General features: G+C 38.7%; 1 protein-coding gene across 2 annotated transcripts in view; it reads left to right on the top strand.

The window, feature by feature from the left end:
* LIN7A (lin-7 homolog A, crumbs cell polarity complex component) overlaps positions 1-22,943 on the top strand; it is a 148,040-nt gene that overhangs the window by 28,410 nt on the left and 96,687 nt on the right. For both annotated transcript variants that reach the window (XM_081058842.1, XM_081058843.1), the window contains exon 2: positions 19,914-20,032. In XM_081058842.1, coding sequence (XP_080914968.1) covers positions 19,914-20,032 — 119 coding nt within the window. The remainder of the gene's footprint in view (positions 1-19,913; positions 20,033-22,943) is intronic.

Raw genomic sequence — 22,943 nt, 5'->3', positions numbered from 1 at the left:
GTTCTATTCTTTCATCCAGCTGCATCTGAAAATCAGTTCAGGCCTTAGATGAATTGTACATAGAAAATAGTGGACAGACTGGGTAGCTACTGCTAACACTACTGAGGTATCATATTGTTAATCTGTATATGGTAGTTTTATTGTATTCCTACAGAAATATTTCAGCCTACTTCACTGGCTAATGAATTACATGTGTTTTGTTTTGTTTTGTTTTCCTAAGAAATTTCAGAAACAATTTACCTGCATACAGAATGTTTGTAATTTGAACAATGCACTTTAAAATACTTCCTCAGAGAGCTTAAAATAAGATAACCCTAAAAATATTCATGATAGTTAGAATGAACTCTGATCCACTTTCAAGTCACACCACTTATTTCTTATTTCTCCTACCATTTGTAGATGATTAAATTTAATCATTATAGAAAGATGGAGTCTAGTCTCTTAAATCTTCATTTTCTCAGAATTCGTATTCTGTAAGAAATCTAAATCTTGTAAAACAGAGCTTGACACAACTACAACTGTTAACTAGTAAATACAAATGCTTATATAAATACAACAAGAAAATTTAACTCCATACAATCAATTCTACTGGACAATTTTTAAGTACCCATATTTGTCACTATTTTGTATTGGACACACTGGCATATACAAAAATTAATAGGACACAGGTATTCTAGCATTTAGCATAAAAGAGGGCAGTACACTGGTCATTATGCAAGAAGAGATTACATTTTGGCCAGGTCTAATTTCTCACAGACTCCCAAAACACAATCAAGTTAGTGTTCTTTTCGTGGATGCCGTAAAAGCTGGAAGCAAGAGAAAATGAAATGAGCTAATTTCACTGTGATTAAGAATAAGATTATAGTTGGCTATCAGGATATAAAGACATGCATGCAAGATTAAATTAAAAAGTGAGGTCAAAATATAGAAGAAAAGGAAAGACATCACATATTGTAGATATAAGAGAAAGTGCAAATAAAACAGGAAGGTGAAACTTTTTTTCTGAGATCTCAGGTTATGTTAGGCAAACCAAGCTTCAATTTTAGCTGCCTGGGAAAATTTGATGACTTTTTTTAAAGGAAGGAAGAAGAAAAGGAAAAGAACAAAACACTGAATATAGTTCCCAGAAAAACTAGGAAGATATTACTCATTCCAACCATATAGCATGATTGCTTAACAAAGAAAGCCATATGTGAAGCTTTGTATACCTAAAGGTTTGTTTATTGTGCAAGTATCACTTTCAAATGACATAGGTACTTTCCACTTAAGAGAATCTTTTAGCTGCTACCTCTTTTCATTGTGTAGCACAAATTGTTCCCCTCGTTGCAGTGGGTTTGGCAAAATAAACAATTTGGGCAGAGTCCGGGCCAGGATTTTGTCATTCTATAAATTCATGATTTAAAAATTCTAGAGATTCAAGATGGTGGAGTAGATAAACACTGTGCCTGCTTCCTTCCATGAACACATTAAAATTACAACTAAATTATGGAACAATCAACCTGGAGAACCATCTGAAGTCTATCTGAACAGAAGTTTTATAACCAAGGATATGAGGAAGAGGCTGCCTTAAGACTGGTAGGAGGGGTGGAGACATGAAATGGGCTGAGACCAAACCTCTATGTGACAGATAAAAATTGGGAGGGATATCTCGGCCACAGCATTCCCCATGGAGGAGCAAGGGACACCAGCTCCACACAAAACTCCCCAGCCTGGAGTACTGGTACTAGGAAGAGGAGTTTCCCCACAACAACTGTCTGTGAATAACAGTGGGGATTCTTACCATCCATCCAGTGAAACACAAGGCTGTGGAAAACCCAGACATCCACTTAAATGGCCCACAGTCAGACTCACCTGCTCGCAGGCACTCACCTTGGGCTCTTGCGGAGGGATGGTGTCTGGGGGGTTGGAGGGGTAACTGAGGTATGTGGCGTCAGCAAGTGCTAGAGTACAGTCGCCATTTCCCCTGTTGGGGGTCCTCCTCCTGTGCTACCGGAAGGTGGGCACCATTTGTCCCGTGTTGAGCCCACTCCCTCATGGTCAAATCTGAATCTGATTGGCTGGGTGAGCTCTGCTGTTCCACTTTGCTGACTCAATGAGACTCACCCACCAAACTCCCCCACTGCCAGAGGCAATTTTTCTACAAACAGCCAGCCCCACCTACATTGCAATCTTTTTTTGAAAATGGTAGAAATCCACAGCATCAGGTGGGCAGCAACTGGCCTCAGTGTGCTCTGAGACTTTTGCTGAGTAGCTCCAGGCTCAGCACCAGAACTAATCTAGAATTTACATTAACCTGGTGGCCAAAACTCTTCCCACTCTAATGACTCCTGAGATCCTGCCTCACCCAACTCGCATACCACACAAGACTTTTTCAGTGGCTGAAACTTAAGGAAGCCGGAAGGTGGCAGCAGGCCTTAGGTTGCCCTGGCGTTTGCAGAGCTATTGCAGGCCTGGTACTGGTGGCAGCTATCTTCAATTTAGAGTGTGGCCTCTCCCACATGCCTCCAGGTTTAACACAGGCAGCGAATAACTGCAGGTCACTTTGGAGCTCCTACCTAGTAGTCCCTGGTTGGTCACAGGCAGTAAATCACCTGGGTCTGAACCAGAGCCCCTCCCACAAGGCCCCAGAACCAACATACTTGGAGGTTGGCTTCAGAACACAGCAGAGCACCACCCAATTAGCCCAACAAGTGGTACACCCAAAGGATGGCCTTAACAGGCACCAGAGCACACTGGGGTGAATCCCACTCAGTGGGGTAAGCCCCAGAACAGCAGCCCATAAACTGTGAATGTAGCCAAACTCCACAGCCAGTCAGCCTGAGGGTCAGTCCCACCCACTGGCATGCCAATAGCAATCAAGGTTCAACTGTAACAGGAGGGCACACACAACCCACACAAGAAACACTCCTGGAGCACCCAGTATAGGTGACCAGGGAGATTGTCACTGTGCTGCACAGAACACCTGTTATACAAGGCTACCCGGCAAAACTGGGAGACATAGCAACTGTACCTAATACATACAAACAAACACAGAGAGGCAACCACAGTGAAGAAACAAAGAAATAAGTCCCAAATGAAAGAACAGGAGAAAACTCCAGAGAAAGAACTAAACAAAATGGAGGCAAGCAATCTACCAGATACAGAGTTCAAAACAATGGTCATAAGGAACTTAGTGAGAACTTCAACAAAGAGATAGGAAGCATTAAAAAAAGACACAGAAACCATAAAAAAACCATAAAAAAAGGAACAAGTCAAAAGTGAAGAACATAGTAATTGAAATGAAGAATGCATAAGAAGGAATAACTAGTAGACTAGAGGAGCAGAGGATCGAATCAGCAATTTGGGAGACAAGGTAGCAGAAAACACCCAGTTAGAACAGCAAAAAGAAAAAAAATCCAAAAAATGAAGATAGTTTAAAAGACCTCTGAGACAACATCAAGCTTAACAAGTCTTGCATCATAAGAGAAGAGAGAAAGCAAGGAATTGAAAAGTTATTTGACTGAGAATTTTTCTAACCTGGCAAAGGAAATAGACATACCAGTCCAGGAAGTGCAGAGAGACCCAAACAAGATGAACCCAAACAGGCCCACACCAAGACACATTATAATTAAAATGGCAAAGGTTAAAGACAAAGAGAATCCTAAAACCAACAAGAGAAAGGCAACTAATAACTCATAAGGGAATTCCCATAAGACTATGAGCTGATTTCTCAACAGAAACTTTGCAGGCCAGAAAGGATTTGCAGGAAATATTCAAAGTGATGAAAAGCAAGGACCTACAATGCAAACTACTCTACCCAGCAAAGCTACCATTAAAAATCGAAGGACAGGTAAAGAGCTTCCCAGACAAGAAAAAGCTAAATGAGTTAATCGCCACCAAATCTGTATTACAAGGAATGTCAGAGGGACTTCTTAAAGATGGGGAAAAAAATAAAGATCAAAATTATGAATAATAAAATGGCAATAGTTACATATCTATGAACAATTACTTTCAGTGTAAATGGATTAAATGCTTCAATCAAAAGACACAGAAAGGTTAAATGGATAAGAAAACAAAACCCTTACATATACTGTTTACAAGAGACTCACTTCAGATTGAAAGACATACACAGATGGAAAGTAAAGGGATGGAAATGGACATTTCAGGAAAATGTAAATGAGAGAAATGAAAAAAGCTGGGGTAGCAATAATTATACCTGACAAAATAGACTTTAAAACAAAGGGGTTTTGAAAAATAATTTGGGGAACGTAATTAAATAATGTTGTAAAGATTTTGTAGGGTATCTGATGGGCACAGGTCCCATTTGGGAGATCACCTCAGGGAAGATGTAGATGCTTGATCAATGTACTGTACACCTGAAGCTGAACAATAATGAATGCCAACTATAATTTTATATATATATAATGTGATGGCTCGGTGCGATGTCGGAGGGATAGTGGATGGGGGGATGGGGGAGGGGAGGTTCACAGTGTGAGGGATATAAATGATGAACATCTAAGTATTACCTTGTCTTGTGCACCTGAAACTAATAATAATAAAAAAAATCATCAAAAGAAAAAAAAAAAGACTATAACAAGAGTCATAGGAGGACCTAGTAATCAATCCCACCTCTGGTACTTATCTGAAAAAAACCAAAACACTGCTTCGAGGGGACGTGTGCATCCATATGTTCATTGCAGCACTGTTTACAATAGCCAAGATGTGGAGGCAGCCTGGGTGTCCTGTCGATGGAAGAATGGGTAAAGAGGAGGTGGTACTTATATACAATAGAATATTGCTTGGCCAGGGAAGGGAATGGGCTCTTACCATCTGCAACGGCATTGATGGACTTGGAGGGTGTTGTATTGAGTGGAGTATGTCACAGTGAAAGTCAGATACAATGTGACTTCACTTACATATGGAATCTGAAGAACAAAATAAACAACAACAACAACAACAACAACAAAAACCCAGAAACACACTTATAGATACAGAGAACTTTTTGATGGTTGCCAGATGAGAAGGAATTTGGGCTGTAAGTGAAAAAAGGGGAAGGGATTAAGAAGCACAAATTGGTTTTTACACAGTAGTCATTGAGATATAGGGTGTAACATAAGGAATATAGTCAGTAATAATATAATAACTATGTGTGGTGTCTGATAGGTCCTAGATTTGTTGGCATGATAGATGGATGGGGGTTGGGGGACAGGGTGAAAAAGGTGAAGGGATTAAGAAGTACAAATTGGTGGGCCTGCCCAGTGGCTCAGGTGATTGGAGCTCCATGCTCCTAACTCTGAAGGCTGCCGGTTCAATTCCCACATGGGCCAGTGGGTTCTCAACCACAAAGTTGCTGGTTCAACTCCTCCGAATCCCACAAGGGATGGTGGGCAGCGCCCCCTGCAACTAAGATTGAACAAGGCACCTTGAGCTGAGCTGCCGCTGAGCTCCCAGATGGCTCAGTTGGTTGGAGCTCATTCTCTCAACCACAAGGTTGCCGATTCGACTCCCGCAAGGGATTGTGGGCTGTGCTCCCTGCAACTAGCAATGGCAACTGGACCTGGAGCTGAGCTGTGCCCTCCACAACTAAGACTGAAAGGACAACAAAGCTGAACAGCACCCTCCACAACTAAGACTGAAAGGACAACAACTTGACTTGGAAAAAAAGTCTTGGAAGTACACACTGTACCCCAATAAAGTCCCGTTCCCCTCCCCCAATAAAAAAGTACAAATTGGCAGTTATGAAATAGTAATGAGATGTAAACTAAAGCACAGGGAATACAGTCAATGATATGGTAATAACTATGTATAGTTCCAGATGGGTACTAGACTAGTCAAGAAGATCACTTCTTAAATTATATAAATGTTTAACCATACTATGCTTACACCTGAAATTAAAATAATATTGAATGTCAACTGTAATTGAAAAATTAAGAGTTCCATATTTTCAGGTATAAAACGAATAAGTCATGGGGATGTAATATACAGCATAGGGAATGTAGTCAATAATATTGTGATAGTGTGTGATGGTGTCAGATGTTTGCTGGACTTACCATTTCTTTAGGTACATAAATGTAGAATAACTATGGTGTACACTTGAAACTAATATAATATTGTATGTTAACTATATTTTTAATATTTTTTTCAATTAAAGTTTATTGGGGTGACAATGGTTACTAAAGTTACATAGGTTTCAAGTGTACAATTCTATCATATATCATCTATATGTCACATTGTGTATTCACCACCGAGAGTCAGTTCTCCTTCTATCATTATATATTTGATCCCATTTACCCTCATCTACCACTCCCCCCTTACCCTCTGGTAACCACTAAACTATTGTCTATGAATTTTTGTTTCTTTGTTTTGTTCCTTTGTTGCTTTCAGTTTTATATCCCACATATCAGTGAAATCATATGGTTCTCAACTTTTTCTGTCTGACTTATTTTGCTTAGCATAATAATCTCAAGATCCATCCATGTTGTCACAAATGACACTATTTCATCTTTTCTTATTGCACAATAGTATTCCATTGTGAATATATACCACATCTTCTTTATCCAATCATTTATCAAAGGACACTTTGATTGTTTCCATGTTTTGGCCATTAGAAATAAAGCTGCAATGAACATTGGAGCACATATATATTCACTGATAAATGTTTTCAGATATTTTGCATATATATCCAGGAGAGGGATTGCTGGTCATATGGTAATTCTATTCGTAATTTTTTGAGGAACCTCCACACTGCCTTCTATAGAGGCTGCACCAATCTGTACTACCACCAACAGTGTATGAGGGTTCCTTTTTCTCCACAGCCTCTCCAAAATTTGTTATTATTTATTCTTGTTGATGATAGCCATTCTAACTGGTGGAGGTGATATCTCATTGTGGTTTTTATTTGCATTTCTCTGATGATTAGTGATGTTGAGCAATTTAAAATATATATATATATATTAATAGGAAACAAAAAAAGAAGAGCATAAAAGATCAATAGACTTAATTATATGATAAGAAAACTTACATGTTAGTGGAGCTTTCTAGAGAGACTCTCCTATACTGGTTCTTGCTGAGCTACACAGGCTCCCCTCAGAGGATGAAAAGTGGACATTATTCTCCCCTCACAGGATGAAAAGTGCAAAGGGGGACGTCACTGAACACTTGTGTAGAAAAACTCTGATGGATAATTTAAGATCAATTGTACTTCTCTATGCAGAATTGATTTGAAAGTTCAAGAATGGAAAGAGACAGACTATGAGGAGATTATCTTGTTTCCCAGGCAAGATCCAGCAGTGCCTGGAAGACAGTGTGGGGTGGGCGTGGGGGGACTTTGCATGGGATTTATAGATATTTTGGAGATGGAGTAGCCGGTCATGCTGTCAGATGGGTTATGACTGGGGCAGAAAAGGGACACTGCAACTATGACTTCCAGGGTTCTGTCTTGAGGAACTAGACCACAGTGCACGTTCTTTGTCCTCAGAAGAGGAGGGAACCCACACCTCTGCTCCCATGTTGTTGGTGCTCCTTCTGTTTGAAAGTCCTGCCCTTTCCTGTGAAATCCCTCTCCTTTATTTAGTTCCCTTTGAGAGGGGGTCATGACTGCCTTGTGAAAATGCCCAAGCGAAAGAAAGTCACTCTTCCTCTGGCTGCCCTTGGTCTTTATCTTTGACACTAGAGTTCCATGCTCTACCGTTCATCAGGATTAGATGTTGTTACTTCTTCTATTTCCCGCAGACTGAGGGCTTCTTTAAAAGGGGGGATATGTCCTTACATTTCTATACCCAACTGTCTCAGTTTTCTTCTAGAAACACTGTATGTTGACTAAATGCTGAACAAGCATATGTTCACACACATCCAATTTTATCAGAAATTCACACACACATGCTGTGGGTCCAACATCCCTCACGTATTTGGCACATTTTCTGCATGAGAACTTGCAGATAACATTCATTCTGGCCTCAGTTTGTGTTTAGATCGGCTGTGATTCTCCTAAGATGTCCATTTCTCTGACCATCTTTGATCACCTCCTTTGCCTTCTCCCTGGGTATTTGGTTAAAAAAGAAATACATTTGCTTGGTTTTAATGGACAAATATTTGAATGTGGGGCCTTTAGGTGGTGATTGGGTCATGAGTGGACTCCTCACAAATGGGACTAGTGCCCTTGTAACACAAACCCCACCAGCCTCCTCGCCCTTCACCATGTGAGGACACAGCAAGGAGATTCCATCTGTGAACCAAGAAGGGGTCCTCACTAGACACCAGCCCTGGGACAACTTGATCTTGGACTTCTAGGCTCCAGAACATGCAGTCTTATCTGGAAATTGAAGCAGCAGAGCCCTTGTGAGCAATGCCCTGCCAAGCGCTGGGACCCACTGACGTCAGTGGCTGGCTGGTGTGGCCACAGTAATGAGCAGCACAGAGAACAGTGTGGGCTGGTGAGTTCTAACAGCATGGCACCTGCAGATGCCAAGCATGGGAAGAGAGCAACAGCCATGGTGCTGGGGGGGTCCCAGGACGGCTCGTGCCCATTCATGACTACCCAAGTTTGTTCCAGCTTCTGTCCCTCATCCGTGCTCCTGGGACCTCCTAAAACAATTCACAGCCAATCACAGCTCAGCCTCTATGCTGACCCCCTCTCACCCATGGGACAGCCATGTCTGGTGACACCCAGAGATACGGGCAGGAGACTCCTGAGGTCTCAACAGAAAGATGAAGGCTGACGGACTGGATTAGTGATGGTGTTCACACAGTGACTAGCCATGTCAACTACCACAAAATGCACTGGCAGCTCTTGTTTATAGCATTAACATTAGTGTTGTGCACATTGTGCAAAATGGCGTCACAGTGAAGTCAAGCATGGTTTTTCAAGTGGCTCAAGGAGCTTACCACCTGTGTTTAGCAACAAAGCAAGAAAAAGGATAGCATCTTGCCTGATTAGTTATGACCTTCTCCTGAACCCATTCTTTTAATTCAGATTTGAGCAGCTACATAAATTCAGTTCTCCAGTATGTTATGGCTAAGTCACAGAACCAAGGGTAATCTCAGTTTTCCTACACTGTTGAAGCCCTCCACCCATATGGCTCACGGACACACCTGCGTCTGAACCAGCTGGGTTTGTGATGGTCACAGCGAAGACATACCCCGTGAGACCCATGTAACGGGTTAGAAAAGAAGAATAAACTTATGATTAAATTATATTTACTCAAAGGACATTTTATTAAAGAAATTCTTACCTTCTCTAAAAATAAAAAATCTATATAGTATTGTCAAATTTTTTTTGTGATATGCTTCAATGTCATCCCAAATCCCAGGAAGAAAAGGTCATTTGGCTTTTGATAATAAATATAAAGTGGGATAATTCTTTTCAACTTAAATTTTTAATGTACGTATAGTTGGTATACAATCTCATATTGGTTATATCAGTTTCTGGTCTACACTATAATGATTCGATATTTTTATGCCTTACAATGTGATCACCACTAATTTTAGTAACCATCTGTCATGGTGCAAACTTCTCACAATATTATTGACTATGTTCCCCTTCCCCTTTTCACCCGGCCCCCGATCCCCTCTAAAGTGGGTTAATTTTAACAGTATAATGAGTAAATATTTCTTTTAATTTGAGTACATTTAAATTGAGCCATTCTACTTAGGGTTTATTCTGTATGACAGCAACATGGCAATTTGTTGGTGAATCAAAACAGAGATAAGTGTCAGATGAGAAGGACACGCTGCTTGTCTCATTAGTAACTTGTAAATTGACAGTTTCCTTTCATATCACAGGAATGGAAGTGCAAAGCATTATTGGCCATTTATTTTATTTTGTTGGTGTATATGCTCGGTTATACAGCATTAGATTTTTAAACCGAGCATTCTTTGGCCCAATTTTTAGATACACCAAAAAGCTGGTGACAAGTCCATATTTCATGCACACTATTTAAAATGTATTCTTAATAATGACTTCTACAATACTATACATGAAATACTGACTCAGAGCTAGATTTAGTGTTTATAGCCATTCTACTTAAACTTTGGTTGTTCAAGTATAAGAGTATGTCTTTGAAAAGAGGACATTTAGTCACCTTATCAAAAGAAATTTGAGTAGCTTAACTCCCTTTCTATAATTTTACATTTCCTTTTCAAACATTGCCACTAGTAGAACAGGAAGTAAGGACTCACAGGAAGAAGAGGTTAGGAGCAAAGATGATATGGATCTCATATATAGATCCAGGTAATCTATTAAAATCTCATTAAGATTATATTCTTACTGAGAACTCATAGTTACTGTACAAAGTCAGTATTACTACCTTATATAGTCCCCAGGTCTCTCTGACTTTCTGGTCTATACCCATATTCTCTGTTTGGTGCAGTAACAAAACATTTTATGTAATCCCTTAGGGATCTTGAATTGACGGATCTTAGATGGACAGGAAGAGAATAACAGGAGAAAGTGCCACCCTCTTATTATTTGCTTTTAAAATTATTTTGTCTTCAAGGTGTTAACACTTTTCTTCTACATTGTTATTTCTGTCACTTGTTAAATTTTTTGGCACTATTTGTGTATAGGTAAAGCAACCGCCACAATTATTGATGAAACACTGCTAATGCCTTTGTCACTGATAAATCCTTTCCTGCCGAAGAGGCAGTCTGTTGAGACCTTATCACACAGCTGTGTATCCCTCAGAAATCTGATTCTCCTTCTACCTACCTGTGTGTCCATATATATCTTGCCATCCCCGCTGCCACCATTCCAGTCTAAGCTTCCACCATCTCTTGCCAAGGTCACTGCCATAGCCCTCTTCCTAACTGGTTTCCTATATAACTGATGCCCTATAACTAATATTCCAAACAACAGTCATGATGATATTGATAAAATATGAATCGGATCCTATCATTCTTCTGCCAAAAATTCTCCAATGGCTTTCTTTAGCAATTGAAACCTCTTATGAAATATTTGTACAAAATCTGGTTCCTGTTTACTTTTCAAACTTTGTCTCCTATCCAGCAGTGTGCTGGGAAATAGCACTTTCTGGTTTTTTTGTAGGAGCTAATTGTTAAGTAGCCAAGAATTTTGCAAGCCAGTGATATCATATTGGTAGCTTGAAACAGGCCATGGTGGGAGGGTTTACATTACAGAAATCAGCAAATGCTACAAATCAGAGCTGTTTTGCTTTGTTTTGTCTATTTTTTTAGGGGAGCCGGTTGTTCATCATTTACCATCACACCACTCACTGTTAGTATTGCTGTCTGCTTCACTCACCGTGTTCCACTGACACTGGTTTTATTTATTCTTCTAACATGTAAGCTTGCTCTTCTCACTTTGCCTTGAGGTCTTTGCCATTGCTATTCTCACTGTTTGGATGTCCTTTCTTTGGATTTTCACATGACTGGCTCCTTGTCCACATTCAAGTCTCAAGACAAATGTCAACAACTTCTAAGAGAGGATTCCCACGACTACCTATCAAAGTACCACCATATGTGACTCCAGTTTCTCTCTAACATTAACCTTATCTCTACAGCCTAGAGTAGTGTCTTTAAAGTCATGTGCTCTTATATTAATTAGCTTGAATTTGGTCACATTCCATGGGAAACCAGACAGTAAATCATATATTTGTCTCATATACAGGAATCACAGGTTTGCACAGTTCAAACCCAGGACCACAGCTCAGTGATGACATCTAGGGCTAGGTCCCTTCTTCCTGAGCTACCTTTCTTAGCATGGAATGATCATTTTCATAATCACAAAATGGCTCTTTCACCTCTGGGCACTTTAAGATGCCATAGCTGGCAAGAGAATGGGTAAAGAGGAAGGGTCAAAGACCAAAATGCTGAAGGCATATGCCAGCAGTTTGTCCATTTGGAAAGCTCCCTGGAAGCCATACTCAGCGACATTACGCTTACAACTTGGCCAACTTAAAAAAAAAGCCTGGAAAGAGAAGTAAGTTTACTTTCTAGCTTTTGTAATGGAAGAAAGATGCTACATTTTTAGATGGCTTTGGGGCAAATGATTCATATTGTTTGCACTAGTATCCAATATATTTTTATGGAATTAGTGAACAATGTGCTTTAAGTGACCAAGCTCCATATTCATCCAAGTTGCAGATTTAAATGAGTCATGGATTCAATTTGGCAGTCTAATTGTCAATCAAGTTAATCAAAATTCATCATTAATAAAAGAGAAAATGATAATTGGACCATTCCAGATCACTGGAAGCTCACCTCATTTAAGTTATAATATATTATTGTTGTTTCTGGTTACAGTATTCAACCTATTGTTAGAAAAATCTTTCCACATTATGTTATGTTACTATCATCAGGCCACTGATGATGATAAGATCATTTTTTGATGATCAAAATGGGTTAGCGATATGAACACATTGATTATACCATAATGGATTGAAGGATTACCTTCTGGGATTTTGGGCATTGTTATGACTGTTTACTTGAGCTCACAATGGTCCATGATGCTACACAGATGATGCTAAAAAAATGTATATACATTTTAAGAAAGGAAAAAACTGTATTAAAATTGTAATACAATGCACGACGCTAACAATCATTTGATTAATGCCATCTTTTGGGCAAACGTCATACTTTACATTGCTACCGTAATTCAATTCAACTTCGAAAAGTAATACATAGATAACATCTCTTAAAATGTGTATATTTTTTTACCACTCCTAGTATTTAAACAATAAATTTCCATACCTTTATTGTTTTATTCTGAATTATTTTTCTGTGGCAGAATAGTGAAATAAATAGGAACATGAGCCCTGGAGTCAAACACATCTGGTTTTGAATCCTGGCCTATAGTTGTATAGCCTTGGGCCAGATAACTCATCTTTCTGAACCTTAGTTGTTTTGTGTTTTGCATGTATGTGTTTTACTTTTCTTTACCTCTATAATGGGAACAGCAGCAATCCTTTTATATACTTGTGAGAATTTTACAAGATGATTTAAATAAGACAAGTAGGCACTGACTAAATGATGGCCATTAACTCACTTTGTTCTGTATCACATATAAAATGATCAGTAACCTGTCAAGTGAATTTGTGAATCACTTCTTACATCTGAATCATCTGAGATGACGACTAAAAGAACAGATTTTAAGGCTCCAACCTCAGCCTCTATTTTTTTTTTTAATTTCAATTTTTAGTAAATTTAGAGTTAAATTTTTATGTTGACTACAATTTGAGAACCACCGCTTTCAGCCTTCATGCAAAGATTTGTTGATCAGATTAGCTTAACCTCTGTTAACAACCTTGGGAGTTGGGAGAAGAAATCCTGAGTATGACTTTAAGAACATAGATCCCTGAGTCATATCTCAAATTATAGCCCAAATTCTAGAGGATATGGCCAAGATTCAAATCCTAACTTCAAAACTTACTAGCTCTTTTCTTGGAGAGGTAATTTTAACTCCATGGGTCTCATTTTCCTTTTTTGTAAAATGGGAATAATAATAGTACCTACCTCATAGTGCTGTTAAGAGAAGTAAAATGTTTAGATAAGTGCCATACTAAACACTGCATGTGACAACAATGAGTACTATAAGTAATATTGTTATTAGAATCCCAGGTTTATAGTTTAGTGGTTACCAGAGGGTAAGGGGGGAAAGGGGTGGGAGATGAGCGTAAAAGGGGTCAAATATATGGTGATGGAAGGAGAACTGACTCTGGGTGGTGAACACACAATGTGAGATATAGATGATGTATTGCAGAATTGTACACTTGAAACCTATGTAACTTTACTAACAATTGTCACCCCAATAAACTTTAAATTAAAAAAAAATAGTTCAAAATACAAAGGAAAAAGAAAACAACCCAGGTAGTTTTGGTGATCAGTGAGTACCACCTGAGAGAGGTATACAGACATCCCTCATTTTATTGCACTTCACTTGATTTCTCTTCACAAACATTGCTTTTTTTTTTTTTTTGTACTAATTGAAAGCAAGACCTTCCACCAGCAAAAAGATTATGACTCACTTTATTGTGATACTTGCTTTATTGCAGTGGTCTGGCACCAAACCCACAATATCTCTAAGAGATGCCTATATTGGTGAACAGAATAGGGGTTAATCTTTACTGAGCTAGGAAAGATTAAGAGCTCAGCTTCTGACCAAGAAAGGCTGCAGAGCACAGAGCTGTTATAAAAGTACTGAATGTTGAAGGAAAAAAAAAGCTGCTATAAGAAGGATTGTGATTAGAATGAAAATAAAGGGCACAGAGTTTAGCGTCACTTAGATCCAGACTCCAAACCCAGATCCCCGATTTTTTAATGAGATACTTCAATTCTCTACAAGCCTCAATTTTCTTATTGCATAATGTGAATATTTACTACCCCATTAGGTTATTACAAGGATAAAATAGGTTAAAAAGATGTGAAGCTCTTATCATACAGTGAACCCTACTTCATAAATGTTAAAGTTTACTGTTATTGTTGCTTTTAGAAATGAGGATTAACGGAATGCAATGTGTAAGGAAGTGAGGGGACAAGGGTAATACCTAAGTATTTTGCTTAGATCATGGGATAAATGCTATGAACCTGAGAGCTGGCAGACAAGCGGAGCTGATTTCGAGAAAAATTCTAAGATCTCCAAGCCATGGTTCTGTTTATCGGTCCCCCCACCAGTCTTCACCAAATATTCTTCCTAATCTGAGCTGTCTTAGAAAACGCAAACTTTTGTATTAGTAACCAAATATGGCAGAATAGTTTCATAAAAGAAGTGTGAGGAGATTCTGAATAAGAATTTTGAGGGGACTCCTGAATGAACTGCACACACTTTATTGCAATGGTTTTAAGAACAAGTATTTTGCTAACTCAACGGCTTCTTTTGCTACCATTCAGATCCAGGCCTTGCAGATTTCTGGTACTTTGACAGAACTAAAGGGAATTAGACTGGAAACTCCAGTCTCATATCCAATTTATCACTTAGCACCTCTCTGCAGCACCAGCCAGGTCTGGGCTGGAGGGACCTGAACTCTCCCGCTTTTGGTTTTCAGACCTCTTTCAGCTGTTAGCAACTGCTGTATGCCCCATTACCTCACAGTGCTGGATTCCCTCAGTGGGTACCATCAAGTTTGTTCATGCTTCAGAGGGCTCTGCTCCTCGGGTCTGTCTCTCTGATCAGGTAGGCATGAAGGGCAGACAGATGACCACATCACCACGTCCATTGCCTTGCAACCAGGAAGGAGATTCTAGTCTCCCATGGGAGCAGGCACCTCCCATGGCTACAGTGGGTTCTCTTAGAACACTTCTCACTTAGTGAATAGAAGGGAAGCAAAAGACCTAGTACTCTGTCCCACGTTAATGACTGAACAATTCCCCATGAATTTTTTTTCATCTCATAATGACCTCTTAATAAGGACTGGGCAATGCCTATGTTGTAATGTAGCAGGGCTGGCTCAGCTTTTAATAAGTCTTAATGGGGTGTGTCTGGTTTCCTTGATGGCTCCTTTTTGAGCAATATTTCTCAGCTTTGCATGGTCATAGGAATTATCTGGAAGCTTTAAAAAAGAAAAAACTAATGACTGGATCCCACTTTTAGAGATTTTGATGGTAGTTAGTCTGGGGTAGCTGACTGGTTTAAAAACACCACAAGTTGATTCGAATGAGGAGACTTTGCTAAGGAAAACACTGTTTTAAAATGGTACCTAACAAGAATTACTTTTAACCATGGGCTTTTATCAATAATTCTGAGACTCCTAAAAGAATCCCATTCAATGTCCTATTACACAGGCTATTAAAGAATAACAGAAGACGCAAGAGTTCCTGGAATTCTGGGGCTGAAAGAAAACCGGAAGATCATTTTGTTTACTTTCTTTCCAAATGGCATCGTTGAACCAACAACTTCAGCATTACTTCAAGCATTTGTTCAAAAGGCAAATTCTTGAGCCTTATCCTTATACCTCTCTAAAGCGGAGTTGGGGGTTTAGGAACCTACATTTATTAATAAGTTCCCCCATGTTATTCTTGGGCTCATTCATGGTTTAAAACCACTAATCTGTACCAGACCTTCTCAACCCCAACCGCACATCAGAATCACATAGGGGCTATAAAAATAGCCATGCCAACTTGACCAGTGGTTCCCGAGTTTGGCTGCTTTAGTATCATGTGAAGGGCTTTAAAAAACTCCATGCCCAGACCCCACACAGATGCCAAACACATCAGAGTCTCTGGGGTGGGACCCAGGCATCGGTGGTTTTTAAAGCTCCCAGATGATACCAGTCTGCAGTCAAGGATGAGAACCACCGTTCTGAATATTCTGGTTTAATTTGTTTGGGGGGTGGGTGTCAGGCATTAATTTTTATATGTACCTTAGACAATTTTAATGTGTAGTCAAGGTTAAGAACTCCTGAATATTCAGGTTGGTGTCTTTTTAAGCTTTCCTGACCTTCCCCCACTGTAGTCACTCATACTCGTTAGCCTATAGATTTATGCTTGCCTCCTTTCCCCATATCAGACCACTGCCTTTCTGAGCTAGTCTCACTCACTAATCTGTTATTTATTAAACAAACATGTATGAAACACCTAATATTTGTCAAGTACTCTGCATTGAACTATAAGTACAAATAAGATTGTTTTTCCTGAAATCTCAAGAAGCTTATAGATTTGCAAGGTTAGAGGAAGGAGATATACATACAAACAGGTGTAGCAGAGAGTAGTAATTATTACAATGGATGAGTGAACAAACCTGTAGGAATATAGATATGAAAGCAACTAAATCTGCCTTGGTGAGTCAGGGAAGACATGTCTAAGGGGGTGCTATTTAAGCCAAGCCTTCCCTATATGACCTGAAACACCCTTCATAATATGTTTTTTCATAATATGGTTCTTCATCTCTGGCTACTTTTGTCTTGGTTTCTACTTCAGCCATACTGAAATCCTCTCAGTTTTTTGAACATCCACATTCTCTTGACAAGACTTCAATCTGTATTTATTTGCCTGGAACATTCTTCACCCTTCCCCACCTGCACTCTGCTTAGTTGTTCCTTCCACAGAGAAGTCTTCCCTGACCTCCAGGATGATGATAAATGTCTTTGTTATACATCAATGAACTAACTTGTAGCACTTCCTTTATTGCGTACACCCACTTTGTTACATGTCTGTGACCCTTCAAACCTGTAAATTCCATGAAAGCAAGAGCAACCTGCTGTCTCCTTTACCACTGTGTATCCGTGCATACCACGTTGCCTGGCACTACTGGATCAATGACTTAATCGCACTCCAGTAACAGGGGATGATATGTGCAAAGCCACAGAGGCATGGAATTCTGTGGCGTATCCTAGAATAACAAAAATTTGGGATGGGCAAAGTATAAGAGGGGCAGGATGAGATACCTAGAGGTGAATCAGAAGAGGTAGGTTGTTAAGGACCTTGTGTATAACCCTAAGTGGTCTGAACTTCACCCTGTAGGCAGTGGGAACCCAGACAAGGTTCTATGTGGGGGAGTATAATAATGAGGATTATCATTTAGAACAATCATTCTGGAAGCAGTGTGGAGGATGGACTGAAAAAGAGAAAAGATTAATTTAAAGAATAGTTAGCAATAAATGAACAAGACAAACAAATAAACAAACAAAACTCTTAGACGCAGACAATAGTTTAGTGGTTACTAGAAGGTAAAAGAGGAGGAGGAGTGGTAGAAGATGGTAAAGGGGGTCAAATATATGGTGATGGAAGGAGGATTGATTCTAGGTGGTGAACACACAATGCAATATATAGGTGATATAGTACAGAAATGTACATTTGAAACCTATGTAATTTTACTAACTTATGTCCCTCCATTAAATTGAATAAAGAGAAGAAAGAAAGAAAAGGAAATGAAAGAAAAGAAAAGAAAAGAAAAGAAAAGAAAAGAAAAGAAAAGAAAAGAAAAGAAAAGAAAAGAAAAGAAAAGAAAAGAAAAAAGAAAAGGAGAGAGAAAAAACCCAACAGTTAGGAAGTGTTCTAGCTATGGATGAAAAATAATAAAGGTTTCCCTCAAGCAATGAAACATAGGGGCGCCATTCAAAAGGCATTTTGAGATGTAGAATCTACAGCACTTGCTGACTAACTACCTGTGGGAGTGAATGTGAAAGATGATGCCATGACCTAACTTGGAAGACAGGCTAGGTGCGGATGCTATTAATGGAAATATGGAATATAGGAAGAGAAGAGCTAGTTTCAGGATTAAAAAAAAAAATGAGCTCATTTTTAAATATGTGGAGAATTTCATGTACCTGTGGATGTCTATGGAGAGTCTTTTGTGCAGTTAGAAATCATAAAATTCTTAACTTGGTAACTTGTTGATTGTGGATATGGCTGTTATTGTCCAATTAACTATGTTGACTTCCAGTTTACGTACAATAAGACAAACTTTAGGAACTGGCAATGTCATATTGATTTATGCTTCTTTAGGCTAAAATTTGCAATCAATTGGCAATATTTCAAGGGAAAATCTTCATTTAAATCACTTATTGGTTATTTTCTTTGGTTAGATATATGCACCTCTGCCAATCTCACCTGAATTCTGAGGTGGTAACAATTTTACTTTAAGTAGCTACTGTGTTTCCCCCCAAATAAGACCTAACTGGAAAATACGCCCTAGCATGATTTTTCGGGATGACATTCCCTGAACATAAGCCCTAATGCATCTTTTGGAGCAAAAATTAATATAAGACCCGGTCTTATTTTCAGGGAAACATGGTATATGGTATTATATTCCTTTCTCATTTGATTGTGAGTTCACAAAGAAAGTTTGTCTTACTCTTCTTGTTAACCTTCGTGCCAGATCTTATAGGAACACAAATTAGTGGACGAACGTATGTATGTATGGATGGATGAATTTATAATCTGGGGGAGTAGATATGGAATACTTTCTGGAGCTGATCACTTAGGAATTGAAAACCTCTATTCTATACATACGTAAATGCCTAAGTGACTTTTCAGTGAGTTATTGACCACAGCAACAAAGGTAGAAGAGATCACCACAAGTATTTTTAAAACAGCTTTTCATCATATCATTTTTCTCTTGGCAATACAAAACCAACCTGGGAATTTTAAAGCTATGGCTATCAAAGGCTGTTTCTTGACACATGAGCCTTTGATTCTGTCAAGTGTAACCTTTGTGTTGTCGAGTGAAAGAGAAGCATTTAAATTAATTGTTATTGAAAATTCTTTTGCTTGGTACTGTCCTAGAAGCTGGTAGGTAGGTACAAGATTAGATTTTTATTTTAGGATGATATATTTATGGGCCACATCAAAAGGCTGGAGGAGAAGAAATGATTCCAGTTGGACAGAGGAGAGATGATGATGAGGGCCTGGCACCATGTAATGGCAGTTAAATAGTGAGAGCCGAGTCATTAATTAATTCATCAATATTTATTAACTGTATTATACCAGACTCTGGGGATGTAATGGTACCAAACCAGATAGGTTCTTATCCTCTTAGGCGTTTATAGATAAGTGGAAGGGATGTACATGCATATAACCAAATCATCATACTAATAAATGTAAAATTGCAGATGTGATAAATGTGGTATGATAGAGGAAAAGTCACACTGGGAAAAAAAAATCTCAGAGGTAAAATGTACAGGATTCATTTGGTTATTGGATACCAGAATAAATAAAAGACATGTTTCCTGCATTTCTTTTCTGAAAGAATATTCAAACTGATTTGTATAACAGAGATAAGATACATGAAATGACATCAAAGATGTATTCAGTGACAAATTGTGTGGACCAGATTAAAATGACCTTTTACAAAAGATGAGATCAATAAGCTATGAATTGTAAGTTCTGATTTTGCAATTAATTCCACTTTTTATTGTCACCATTCAATTGGAGTGATGAGACACTTTGCTGATGAGACACAATGTACTCTAAATCCCTCTCTCTCTCTCTCTCTCTCTCTCTCTCTCTCTCTCTCTCTCTCTCTCTCTCTTTCTCAATTCATGTAGATGTTGCCAGAGCAATTGAATTACTGGAAAAACTGCAGGAATCTGGAGAAGTACCAGTGCACAAGCTACAATCCCTTAAAAAAGTGCTTCAGAGTGAGTTTTGTACTGCTATCCGAGAGGTATGACACTAAGATTCTAATAATTATGTTCAGCCACATGTCTCCTGAATAGAAAACATGTCTTTTCCTCACAAACAGTTGAAATAGTTAAGATTGGAATTACATTTTAGATTTCTCTTTTTAGCTTCTTGGACAGATGATAAAATATAATTTAGTCTGCTAGATTCTTAAATTAGATCCAGTCAAGATTTATACATTCATATAAAACCGAATGTTGATCTTATGGTAACAATGAAGTAACTGCCTCAGAAGGTAACTATTACATGTAGTCTAAACTATTTGTGATCACATGAAGTCATCTGGATATTCAGTTAGAAATAGTCAGAATTAATGAGGGCTTAGATTTTCTTAAAAGAACATTCGACTCAATCTTTCACAGGTGAATCTGAAAGAGTAACCTCGTACTGACTATTATAGTTATTCAAAATTTACTGTCTGGTGCAATAATGGAAAATCTCTGAACAGGCTGATATGCCCTTCTAACCAATTTTTGTAATGCGTTCCTTGCTAATGATGTTAAGATACTGAAGGTGAATCAAGTGTACAGTAATGACCATTTGAAATTTGTATTGACTTGTGATGGAATTGACTTGCCAACTAATGAATTTAATTGGTTACAAGAGAGTTCATTTGAGAGATATATGTTATGCTGTTTTTAAATAAAATAATAAGGTCATCCTTCCTTTCCTATCAGGTAGTAAGTAATAATTCATTAATTAGAACCATAGGAAATATCTGCCTTGCTAGAAGTTCCCAGTAATTAATTACCTACTGTCATCCTCCCCTAAGAGTTGAACCCAATGACTACCAGGAAAGGTTGTTGTAGCAGAGGGTATATGCTTCTTGAGGAATGTTTGCATCAACCTCTCTCTTTGCAACTCTACTTGTGGCTAATATACATTATTTTGCCTCAATTATGCTAGTTTATGAGTAGTTACTAGGTGGGCAAGACCCAGGTGATTAAGGTGGAGAGACACACAAAACCTCTCTCACTACAAATTTAAACTGTAACCTACCCAGTGCAGTTACAATTTGGATTTTGCTGAGATTTGATTTAGACTACTTATGCTAAATCTTTACCAGGTAAATTTGCTGACTATTTAGTTTTTGTTTACAATGAATACAGCTTGAATAAATAAGCAAAATTGTATCTCCAAGTTTTAACTTATGAATTTGACCAAAGGATGCAAGGAAATTTCTCCAAGTGTGTGAATTTTCAGTCAGTGGCTGCTCAGTGGAAAGGTTTAAGAAATATGGAAACCCCATGAGACATCTCTTGGTTAAATGCCTGTATTCATTTTGTAGACCAAGGTTAAATCTCCTATACACCCTTTCTTCCTTCACAGTGTGCTACTCCCCTGAGATTTGGTGGCCGACTTTTCATTTTTAGGCATTCTATCATTTCTTCCAGTTTCCATAGAACCAACTAAAAAATAGGGCGCATCAAATATATATCTTTGCTTACTGGGAATTTGGCTTGTGATCAATGCAAAAACTTTACCTTCATGGAATTTATATTCCAGTGTGAAAATGATGTTAAACAAATATGCAGTATAATGTCAGAGCGTGACAAAACTATGGAGATAAATAAAGCAGGATTAGGGGAGTGGGAGTAAGGCACTATTAAGTTAGGGTGACAGGAAAATAACCTACTTGAAGTCATTGAACAAGTCACAAAAAATGAGGTATAGAATTTCAGGCAGAGGAAATCACAATGCAAAAACCCAGAGGCAGGAATGATCTTAGTCCAAGGAAGGGACATCCCAAAAGGCAGAATGTCTGTAGTGATATAAGCAAGGTAGACTTCCTAGAGGCAGCCATAGAGCACATCACATAGGCCACATAGGCTATGGTAAGAACTTTGGGTTTCATTCTACACATGATAAGAAGTCCTTGGAGAGTTTTAACATGACTGGATTAGATTTAAAGGTCTCTCTGACTGCTGTGAAAATACAAGTGTGTGTACAAGAGTAGAAACAAGAAAGTCCAGTAATAAAGTAAATAATGAGTAGATCAGGTGAGAGATAAGATGATGCCAACATGGATGAAGGTGGTGGCAACAGTGCCAGTAGTAGGAAGTTGTCAGATTCAACATGTATTTTTTGAGAGTAAAGTCAGCAGGAATTATTGATGTATTGGCTATAAGGATGACAGAGAGACATCTCAATCAATTCTTAGTTTGGGCTTGAACAACTGGATGAATAGTGATATAATGAGATGGGACTCTTTTGTAAGGATCAGGTTTGGAGAAAACTATGTAAGAGTTCTGTTGGGGATATAGCAAATCAATGATGTTTTCCAGACATCCAAGTAGAGATATCTAACAGGCACCAAAGTCTATAGCTTGGGGAAAGGTTGGTTCTGGAGACGTAATGTGGTATAGATATCTGTTCAAACAAACACACAGGCCTTTATCTTTAAACAGTTTTTTTAGAAAACAGAGAATGAGAGTAAAAAAGAAAATAAACATGAAGATATTTATAGAAATTATTGGTTCCTGGCAAGGTGGCCGAGTAGGTAATAGCGATGCTTACTGCCTCACATGACCACAATAAAATTACAACTAAATTACATAACAATTAACCTGGATAACCATCTGAAGACTAGCTGAACAGAACTCCTACAACTAAGGATATAAAGAAGAGGCCATGTGGAGACTGATAGGAAGGGTGGAGACGATGAAACAGATTGGCTCCACACCTACCTGTGGTTGTTGAGCATCGTGAGGGATATCTCAGTGTTGGAGGAGTGAGGGGCTCCAGGGCCACACTGGGATCCCCTGCCCAGGGTTCCAGAGCTGGGAAGAAGAGTCCTCACAAAATCTGACTGTGAAAGTCATCAGGGATTCTACCTGATTGGGTGAGACTGAAGGCTGCTGGACACCTAGACATCCTCTCAAAGGGCCCACACA

This window comes from Rhinolophus hipposideros (assembly GCF_964194185.1).
Source record: "Rhinolophus hipposideros genome assembly, chromosome: 9".
Lineage (NCBI taxonomy): Eukaryota > Metazoa > Chordata > Mammalia > Chiroptera > Rhinolophidae > Rhinolophus > Rhinolophus hipposideros.
Note: the sequence above shows the minus strand (reverse complement) of the source record. Positions and strands in the feature narration are given on the sequence as shown.